At 30.9% G+C, this 11,066-nt stretch overlaps 1 protein-coding gene and 1 long non-coding RNA gene across 2 annotated transcripts; one reads left to right on the top strand and one right to left on the bottom strand.

The window, feature by feature from the left end:
* Positions 1–1,941: 1,941 nt before the first annotated feature.
* Positions 1,942–5,566, bottom strand: LOC137835177 (O-methyltransferase family protein). The gene is made up of 4 exons (XM_068643552.2): positions 5,028–5,566; positions 4,381–4,717; positions 4,238–4,302; positions 1,942–2,496 (listed from the first exon to the last, which is right to left on the bottom strand). Exons 1-4 carry the CDS (start codon positions 5,388–5,390, stop codon positions 2,197–2,199), a joined length of 1,065 nt encoding a protein of 354 aa, XP_068499653.1. The 5' UTR covers positions 5,391–5,566; the 3' UTR covers positions 1,942–2,196.
* Positions 5,449–9,756, top strand: LOC137835178 (uncharacterized). The gene is made up of 3 exons (XR_011085033.2): positions 5,449–5,513; positions 7,269–7,331; positions 9,066–9,756. It is a non-coding gene; the product is annotated as an uncharacterized LOC137835178 (long non-coding RNA).
* The last annotated feature ends 1,310 nt before the right edge of the window (positions 9,757–11,066 follow it).

Genomic DNA, 11,066 nt, shown 5'->3' with positions numbered 1-11,066 from the left:
ACTTTTGCTTGCTCTAGTTCAAGCTATTTGTTCAATCATCTCAATATTTTAAGAACAAGAAACTATAATACATTATTTATGCTTTATGTGTTATATTAATTGATGGGGAAAGTTATTGGACAAGCATGAAACACAAAATCTAGAAGCATGATTTTAATCCACCATCCAATATACTTTGTTGCTATTCGACTCAAAATTTTGACAAGGTGATCAATGTAAACCGTAATCTAAGTCAACCATAACTAAACAAACTAAGACTAGATTTATGTGAATGGTCACTCATTTTATTATTGAAGACAAAGAACAAATTTAAACAAAAAGGTTGAAATGTCAAAAGTTCACTTTCAGAAAAGAGAGGTAAGTCGCTATGACTACTTAAATATCTAGTTTTTCTTAGTCATAATTCTCTAAGTTAGCTTTCACAAATCTCTCTTAATAAAAACTCATTTAAAATCTTCACAAAATGAAGTGTTTAAAAGAAAGAAAATAAAAGACACTAAGATAAACATTAAACTAACCACTAAACAAAGCACTAAGTAAGACTAATGTGTGCAAAATAAAGTAAACTAGATATGCCTGGGTAAGATTTATTGGTACTTGTGAACCTTTAAGATACTCCCACCGTCTACTTGCATGATTATTAGTCCACTAATGAGTTAGAGTAAAGTCAATACTACTTCACTTTTACTCTTTTTTGTATCACTCTTTTACTCTCTTTTTTAGTATCATGCATTTAGATATTTGATCCTTTTTGTACAAAATTTCTACAAAAAAAATAATAAAATATTATTTTTATCTAAAAAAATATTGTATTTAATTATTCAAATAATTTATTGAATTCGTATGTATAAAATATGAAGTTATATACTAAAGGAAATATATTTAATTTTATATTTTTGATGTTCAAACTAAACATTTACTTTAACCTAATAGTTGTTGTCCTATTATCCTGCGAAGAAGTTATAGTATTAAATCTTTATTGAACTAAAATATTACTAGTTTTGTTCTCTTTAACCTAGATTAGAGGATCAAATCATCGATTTACAGTGAGACTAAACCAGCTTTCACAACAATTATTATCAACTTTCTTACTATAAAATTGTCTTCTTTTCAAAGGTCAAATCTGTAATCTTTATTATCATTAGTCATATTTATCATAATTCCATATCCACATCAAGCACCAAAACATTATTTTTGGATCAACAAAAGATGGAAAGAGGTTAGAAGAAAACATTGACAAAATAAATAATTTAGATGACCATGTTAAAATAAAGTTCGAGGTAAATGTTGACATAAAAAAACAGAGAACCAGAAGAAAAATAATATAATTTTAGAGGTCAAAAATTGCACTCATTCTTTTTATGACTATATATTAGATTATATATAGTGCGCATCATCAAATCCAAAGGAAAAAAATTATAAAGCATCCACCATTAAAAATATTGTACGAAAATTTTGTATAATTATGTCGTATAACTTTCTTTGTCAAAACATTACAGAATTCAAAATTGTTTTGTTTAATGCACGACCTAGTTGCATAATATTATTTGGCTTATATTCTTGCTCACGATCACTTGACATTAATTTAAATTAAAATGTCTTATAAATAGAAAATTCCAATGCCACAATAATTACATATTTTCTGTTTCAACAATATATCAATATCATGTAAAATATATAAAAACATGCAAATAAAAATATTGCACTATAGTAAAATTTTCCAAAATACTAATACCATTACAATGCATATAACAATATAATAATTTCTTACGTTTTTATAAATAGAACACCAAAATTTATGTTTATGATGACTGTCAAAAGACCAAAGTTTGAATTTCACTTGAGATGTATATTTGTAAGTACCTTTTGACTCTTAAAATTAATTTTACTCATAAGAATCTTAATTCAACTTATCTGAACTTTTAAGAATAACAAATTAACTTAAATAAAAGGATAACTTTTTTTCTTGAAAAGATAGTTCAAAGGGTACTACTCTCTCGTGACTCTGTTTCTTATTTTTTTAAGGCACATGGTAGGGTACTATGTGTACCTGTTTTTCTACTATACCACAGTCAATATCTAAAAATCTTAACCCTAGTTCTCCAAGCAACTCAGTTCTAATATCACAAGACCACTACCACTTAACTAGTCTACAGAACAAAACCCTTGAAACAGAGAAGAGTGGTTGCCTTAAATTCATTTCTGAAACTCAAGAACAGTGTAGAAATGGTCAACGTTGAAGGCTCTGAAACGAGGGAAACCTGCATCATTGGCTAACTGCCTGAACTGTTCTTCAGTCCTGTGCTTCCCCTTGGCTCTGTAGATTGTCATCACGAAAATGTCACCCTCAAGCAACGCCCTTGTTCTGTGACTCTCATCCGAGTGCTCTGGCAGTACTGGCTCACAAGCTATCAGTTTCCCTCCCTCAGGAAGTGCCTTGTGACAGTTCTGCATTATCTGCTTTATTTCCTCGTCCGTCCATGTTGTTAGCACCCACTGCCAAACAATGTAAAATACATTATGCAACAAAACTATAACAGATGTCATACACACACAACAATCAACACAATGAGAAAGACTAATCATTTAATTCTGTCACAGATCTTAAAATCTACTAAACAGTAGACTAATCATTAGACAAATTTTTACACACAATATGAATCTACAGATTGTTCATTACATAAATCTTTCCTATAACGTGTCAATCATAGATATTTAAGTATTGTACCAATCCGTCGTGATAATCTTCTTTTTATTATTCATAATTAGTGCTATGTAAGAAATATAGTTAAAATAAGTTATGTTTTATTATGCTTATAATAATATAAAGGAAAGAGATTGAAAGTAATGAATGAATTAATAATTATACGATTAATTACACTCTTTTTATCCCCTACCATCATCTAAGAATAATTTTAAAAAATAAGTTTAAATCTAACTTGATTTGTAAAGTGAATGTTTGCCCTCACTAACATATACTATAGAATAATTTTATTTTTAGATGATATGAATTTTCAATACTCATCCCTCAAGTTAGGTTGTTAACTTGAATATAGAAATGAGTAGACATATAATTTCATCCGCTTATAACTTAAGAAGGTCGATTTTCACTCCGTTATATAATATAAAATTATCTTATCCTAATCCATGTTAAATTGTAACCGTGTCTAAAAGTAAGGTAATCTCCAATGACGGATATTATGAAAAGAAAGGAAAAAGTGCAATTTTATAATACAAGGAGCATTTCTCAAACTGCATAATACAACGACTTCAGTTTCATTGGCAATAAAGATTTTGGTCCAGACAAATTTTAGGAGACAGAGATTCTCGAACTGTCTTAAATTATTTATAATAAGTCATAATCAATCCAACACATTAGCATGACTTTACCTACCCCCACTGTATAAGATGCCTACAATAATATATTATATAATGGAAGTGCAGCTTACTGAAAATTAAAGTTATCATGTATATGTGGTGAATAAATGATTGCGCTTTCGTTGAGACTTATGGCTTATCTTAAGAAGCATAGTATTTTTTTAGCTAAAAAACCTTTATATTATGCACATAAAACATCTCTGATAAAAATTGCAAGAAAAATTTAATTAATTTAAATAAAAAGAAAAAAATAATTTAATTAATACTAACAAGTTTAAACAAAATATAAAAAACATATACAATTTTTTCCATAATAAATATCAAATAAAACGAGTATTTATACATCATTTTCCATTAAATAAAGGGTTAAGATCTCTTCGCAATTTTATAATTTGAAGATAAATGATAAAAAAAATAGTACATATAAAATAATATAAAATTAGCATTTTCAGAGTTTTACGTTAGAGAAAAATGACCAGACAATCAGATAATGGTTATTTAGAAACAAGAGAACAAATTATATCTGACCAAATAATTCTACATAAAATACTTTCCTTATATTTTTAGGGGTGATCGTAATTAAGTAAGAGAATGATACAATTTTGTTTTGTCTAGTTCGTGAATAGCTAATATAACTTTTTTCTCAACCACTCATGCCATCTGCAATAACTATAACTGGCAATATCTACTATCAGCCAAAAGAGAGTTTAATAATGTTCACCGTAATTGCTTAAGCGAATTTATAAATAAATTTTAAATATATAAGAAATGAGAAATTCAAGGGTGATGAAATTGACATTCTGGAAAGAAAGGGAAGTTAATATAAATGATTTATGATTAAATAAAAATAAGGACTCACCTTCATGAAGATAGCATCTCCTTGGGGAATAGACTTGAACATGTCACCACCCACATGGGTTACACCTACAAATGAATGAGACGATGATAGAAATAAGATGTGTGATCACAATCTCATGAAATAAAAACCTAACAGTTACTCACATGGGGTTGGTGGTGCTTTGGCCACAACTTCAGGGAGGTCGAAGTTGATCCCTTCCTTGATGTTGGGGTATTTGAGCAGGATCATGCGGAGGCAGTCACCGCCACTACCACCCACGTCCACCAGCCTCTCCACACCTTGGAAGCCATCGTAGCCCTCCAACATGGCCCTCATAAAGGGCACTGACACCCCTGACATCGCCTTCACCATTAGCTCGTTCATCTCTGCCTGCTTCAGGTAATACGCATACGCTCCCTCCCCGTTCGCCCTCTCGAAGGGCTCCTTCGTAGGGTCCACCACTGCCTCGTGAACCAATGTCCACGCTCGCATCAGCGCGTCCTATCCACGCAACAACATCACTCACATCAGATCAGACTGTGTGAAACCCTTCAAATTCATCCTATTTTAGCCCTCAATACTTTCATTCATTCAATGGCCATTTCCTATCTACCAAGTTATTTTAAATATTAATTTCAATTGTTATCTTTTTTTTTATGGGAACACCTCTTTAACTTAAATTAATAACTATTCCCTTAAAATATTAAAATCGTTTTCTTAAGGATATTTATACTAAAAATTAAACATCACCAACAAACTTAATCTGAACAAAAATTATTTTCCTCTTTCTACTAACAATTGATAATCGGACCTGGTGGTGTTGGAGCACGTAAGCCCCGTAGGAGAGGCCTTGTTCGTCGGTGACAAGCGCTTTGCCGACGTCGGTCAGGGAGTACTTGCGTTCGCCAGCGGCGAGGTGTTCGTGGAAGACGCCGTAGCTGGTGAGGATGCGAAGGAGGCGCTGGAGGTTCTCGGCGTCGCCGTCGCCGACAGGGAGGATGCGGGGGAGGATCTGGGCGGCGGAGAGGGGGGCGTTGGCGCCGCCGTTCCAGATGGCGTCGGCGACGTTGAGGCGAACGACAGCGTTTAGGGCCATTGGAACGCTTATCATGTTGGCGAGTTCCATAATCGCGAGCCTCGATTGCTTTCGCGAATCCGTGCTTTCCTCTTCCATCTTCTTCTTGTTGATGTTGTTGCAGGGTTTGGAGTTTGTGAGAAGAGGAAGCGATGTTGAAGGGATTTATAGACGAATGAAGCTAACAAACCTGTCAGAGTGAAAGGAAAACCGGTTTAAAAGGTGAGTTGGTAAGGACGGTGATTCAAATAATTTAATGATTTATTGATAAGTTCAAAAATTTTATAATATCAAGAATTATATACTTTTAAAGTTTTGAAACCATCATTTCCTTTCAAATAATTTAGTACCACTGTCGTATAATGACTTAATTCTTTTACAGTTAACATTAAAATATAAACAATACTAAATATTTAATTTATTAAAATTATTCAATTGTAGTAATTTTATTTTTTATGAATATATTGTTTTTAGTTTTTTTAAATATAATTTTTAATTAATATTTTGAAATATATTACAAGCAATATTTTATTAATAATGGAAGGATAAATCAATGTAATTCTTTAAAGGTTAATTAAAGTATAGTTATTTTAATATTGAGAAAGTAATTCATTAAAAAAAATAGTATATTACAAAATGTAGACCATATCTTTAAATTAGTATATTACCAATTATATACTCTAACGGGAAAAAAAGTGATGTACTATGAGATAGTTTAGGATTGTTACTTTTGATATCTTATAACTAGCATAAAAGATTGTTTTACACGTAGTATTAGCATTAACTCATTTTAATACTTGTTTTATTATTTTTATTTTAGTATATAATTTTAAAAATACCAGTATACAAGTGCTAGAAATTTTAATCAAAATAAAATATTTGAATTATTTATTTCCTCCAATAACATATTATGTTAAATATTTATCTAAATAATACATTATGTTAAACAATTATCAAGTAGTATGATTTAGTTCAAGATTTAATTCCATTATAAATTTGATTTGATTTAATTTTTTTATTTGAAAATGAAAGAAAAAGAATTGTTAATTTTGAGTTTTTAAAAAAAAAATTAATAAAATTAGTTTGAATTTTTTTTTTTAAATAGATAAATAATTATAAAGAATATAATAATTTAGGAATATAATTATTTGATGAAATAATTGTTTTTAAAAACATAATAAATAAATAAAATTTTAACAAAACTAACATTTATAAATTTTGAAATAACTTATTTTTAAAATTTTGGTTTTAAAAAATTCATAAAACCAAAAATTTTAATTTTTTTATATAATTTAAATTATTGATTTTATTAATAATGAATATAATAACAAAAATATTTGTAAATGTAATATTGAAAATTGATTTAGAATATTTTGTAATATAAGATTTGTTTTTACATTTACTTATTTGTATAGATCTATGCTATTTGGGTAATTATTTAGCAGAATAGTAAATATTTACCACAATATCCTATTGGAGAAAACAGATGATCCAAATATACTGTTTTTGTCAGAATTTCGTAAGTGGTTTTTTATTTTTGTTAAGAAAAGTATTTTTTTCTTGTGAACATAATGACATTTGTTTATTTTTTAAAAGAAAAATATGTTATTCTCCTTTTATTGTCTTCAAACAAAATTTAAGAATTTTATTTCTAATTTTAATAATATTTTCTATAATATGATAATTTTATTTCAAATTAAATTTTCAAACTAATAATTTTATTAGTAATATATATATATATATATATATATATATTTCATAATGTAAGATTATTTATTATTAACAATTGCTTATGTTATAAGCTTACTAGATATTTTTGATGATAAATCAACTTGTCTGTCTGACTATTATAAAAGTTTTCTTCGATTTATCGAAAATTTCTATATTTTTCATATTTGGTTAAGTTAACGTTGGAAAGCTTTCTTCATTCACTGTTTTATTTTCCTTTTACTTGCAAACTCTTCGTGTTTCTCTCAGATTCACTGTGCCTCCTTTGTGAACCTAGGAACCTCCTCTTTCTCAATCGCTCCCTGAAACAAGGTATATCCTTTTTTCAACTCATTACTCTTGTATTTGCATGATATCTGTTTGGAATATTTGTTGCGATCACACTGTCTGAGTTGTGACTATTTTGAATTTATTCTTTCCTGCTTATGCTCATCTCTGCTGGTTATGTGGTTTCGGTCGAATCTGAAATGCGTCATTGCATGTGGTTTGCTTTGCTTGAATGTATGTCTGCATTTGCTTATGTTTATATTTCTAGATACTCTTGCAATGATTTACCAAGCTCTATACCCCTCGACACCCCATAACCTATTAGAAGAAGTTGTTGAATCAAGTGTGTTCAAGCTTTGAAGAATCCAAACCCTTTTAAGGTTGATGGAAGGCAGGATGTGTTTGTTGTTGCTGATGGGTTTTAGAATAGGATCTAGGGTAGATTCTCTGTGTAAATCCACTCTTGATTGAATCCAAAGCTTAAGCATTCTTAAACCTTTTAATTGAAAGTGTTTTTCAAACTAAGTGAAAAATAACCTGTTGTTTTGTCGAAACAACCGATTGTTTTATACTTAGGTGTTTTTAGAAAGGTTGAAAACTGTTTTTGATGGTTGACTTGTTGTCAAACCAAAACAACCGATTGATTCGAGTATTCAACCGATTGTTTGTTTTGGGACCATAACAGAAAACTGTTTTTTGCTTTGACTGAGCATTAAATGATTTTATAATTGATTACGCTCTAGTTTTAAATGTTTTGACCAGTCTTTGAAAGCAATAAATAGTTTGTTCAGTTTATGTAACAAGCAAGAACTAAGATTTAATCAAAGAAAAACATATTTGAGTTTTTCACTGATTTTGCTTTTGAAGAGTTGAAGTTTGCTTTGAGTTTGCTTCGATCAAGAGAGTGTGAAATAGAATTTTCATCTTGTATTGATTTCATATCTTTTTGTAACAAGTGTAATCCTTTGTACTTTGAAGAAACTCTGTGTGTGAAGCTGAGAAGTGTTGTGTGTTCTTGATGTTGTCAAGATCAGCATTCTTAGTGGTGTTTGTGCTGAGCCAAAGGAAGTGTGTGTCTTGAGGGGATCAAGGTCACTTCTTTGGTGGTGTTGTAAGTAATCTAGGGTTGATTGCTTAGTGGATTCCCCAGTGGTTTCTCGGAAGACTGGATGTAGCTTTTGGTTTAAGAGTGAACCAGTATAAACCTCTGTGTGCATTCTCTCTATCCCTTGAACTCTTTAAATTCAGTTTATATTGTGAACTGGTATAAACAACCGATTGTTTTTCTGGTGCTGTGCTAATTTGCTTTGTGTTTTTGGCAAACTGATTTCTTAATCAAGTTTTCTCGAAGTAATTTCATTCTAGACTTAAAAGTTTGCGAAAACCCTCTTTAAACCATTCACCCCCCCCCCCTCTAGTTTAAAGCCATACATTCTTACAATTGGCATCAAGAGCTTGGTTCTTGAATTTATTCAAGTGTGATCCTAAAACTGTTTTTTATGGCTGATAGACTACCTTTTGGGGAAGGTGCTTCAATCAACAGACCACCTCTGTTTTGTAGTTTGAATTACCAAGTTTGGAAAGTCATAATGAAAATCTTTGTAGAATCACTTGACAAAGGTATTTGGGATGCAATTGAAAATGGCCCCTTTGTTCCAAAATTTGAAAAAGATGGATCTTCCATTGAAAAACCTTGGTCTCAATGGACTGATTTTGAAAGAAAGAAGGCCAAATCTGATTGCATTGCTAAAAACATAATAACTTCTGCCTTGAATTCAGATGAATTTTTCAGGGTCTCACAATGCAAATCAGCAAAGGAAATGTGGGACACCTTGGAGGTAACTCATGAAGGTACCAATGAGGTGAAAAGAGCCAGAAATCATACTCCAATCCAAGAGTATGAAATGTTCAGAATGCTCAAGGGTTAGACCATTGCTGAAGTTCAGAAGAGGTTCACTCACATCATCAATCACCTCATGAGCCTTGAGAAAACCTTTGAAAAAGAAGAGCTAAACATCAAGATCCTCAAATGTCTTGATAGGTCATGGCAACCTAAGATAACTGTTATATCTAAATCAAAAGATCTAACATCTTTAAGTATGACTTCTTTGTTTGGTAAGCTTAGGGAACATGAGTTGGAGATGAATAGACTCTATGTTCAAGAAAGTGAAGACAAGCATGTAAGGAGTATTGCCTTAAAAGTTGTCAAACACAAAAGCAAGCAAGAATCCAGTGATGAAAGTGGTGAAAAGAACCTTAGTTTGCTATCTAGAAAGTTTAGCAAATTCTTGAAAAGGAACCGCAACAAAGACACAAACAAAGAAAGGTATGGAAACAAAAAATCCAATGATTTTAATTCCAATAACTATACTTGTTTTTATTGTGGTGAGCAAGGGCACATAAAGGAAGATTGCCCAAATAAAGAAAGCAAGGAGAAGAAGTCAAGCTACAAAGAAAAGAAGGGAAAGTCAAAAAGTCAAGCTTGGGATGAGAATGAAGTCTCCTCATCAAGTTCATCATCAAGTGAAGAAGAAAAGGCAAACATATGCTTCATTGCAGAAGGGGATGATGAATCATGCAGTTCAAGTGATGTAAGTTCATGTGCTTCTCTAAATGTTGAAAATTATAGTGAATTGCTTGAAGCTTTTCAAGAAACACATGATGAAGCTAATAGATTGGTTCTTTCATACAACTAATTGAAAGAGCTTAACAGCTGGCTTGAAAAGAGAGTTAAGGCACTTGAAGAAGAGCTGGAAAAATCAAAAAGTGATTTTGAAAATCTAGAAACTCATTGCAAAAACTCTTCTTGCAAGTGTGACACTCTCATTTGTGAAAATTGTGAAAATCTTGAAAGGAAAGTGCATTATCTTGTGAGTACTGTGGATAAGCTTTCAAAAGGAAAATCCAACTTTGAGAATGTCTTAGCATCTCAAAATTGTGTTTTTGGAAGAGCTGGATTAGGTTTTAATCCACAAAACAAGCAAGATAAGTTTTCAAAGAATTTTCCAAAACAGCCAGTAAAACAACCGATTGTTAAGTCGAAACAATCGGTTGTTACATGCTTTTATTGCATGAAGAAAGGCCATTCTGTTAGATTCTGCAAAATAAGGAAATTTTCTGTTCCTAGAGGCTTTATGAAATGGATTCCCAAAGGTTGTGAGGTTTCAAATGATAAAAGTAAACCAAATGGACCCACATTTATAAGGGGACCAAACCTTGTTGCTTGAATTCATGTTTATGTAGGGAATCTAGAGAAACATGAGGCACTAATTCATCTGATCAGGTTCTTGAAAGGAAAAGATCATCATTGAAGCTGAATCAATGTTATGTATCAATCCAAGGTACACAATAGTCAAAATAGGTTTATTGATCAAAAGGCATATGACTCATTGAAGGAACATCACAAAGGATAAGACCTTCCTTATCTCTATCTTTAATTCCTTTTTAAATTCATATTCATGCTTAAATATCTCTTTTAAAATGTTCAAATACATTTGTTTTGAATCCTTTCTGCTCATGATTAAAAATTTAAAATTTGTTTTACTGTTGCAGAAAAACAACTGATTGTTTCCTCGAAACAACCGATTGTTTTGTATCTAACAACACTGTGAAAGAATGGATTTAATTCATTTTTAATTTCTGTCTGTTGCAGATATCAATTACGAAAGGATTTGGGTCAATAAAGCTATGTTGAAAGCCTGGTTATGTTCTGGAGGAAGTTACAACATGTCATAAAGGAATGTATTCCAAAAATCTTGAAAATTTAAGAGCCTTTATGAC

This window comes from Phaseolus vulgaris, chromosome 5 (genome assembly GCF_051622355.1).
Source record: "Phaseolus vulgaris cultivar YP4 chromosome 5, ASM5162235v1, whole genome shotgun sequence".
NCBI lineage: Eukaryota > Viridiplantae > Streptophyta > Magnoliopsida > Fabales > Fabaceae > Phaseolus > Phaseolus vulgaris.
The sequence above is the reverse complement of the archived record's forward strand: the minus strand, read 5'-3'. Positions and strand labels throughout refer to the sequence as shown.

What these genes read in the sequence shown, in the direction of transcription:
- LOC137835177 (XM_068643552.2), bottom strand. Translation starts at nt 5,390, where the DNA reads ATGGAAGAGGAAAGCACGGATTCGCGAAAGCAATCGAGGCTCGCGATT. An exon ending in CAAAGCACCACCAACCCCAT is followed by an intron (nt 4,303 to 4,380) that starts GTGAGTAACTGT and finishes ATTCATTTGTAG; the next exon opens with GTGTAACCCATGTGGGTGGT. An exon ending in GAGATGCTATCTTCATGAAG is followed by an intron (nt 2,497 to 4,237) that starts GTGAGTCCTTAT and finishes ATTGTTTGGCAG; the next exon opens with TGGGTGCTAACAACATGGAC.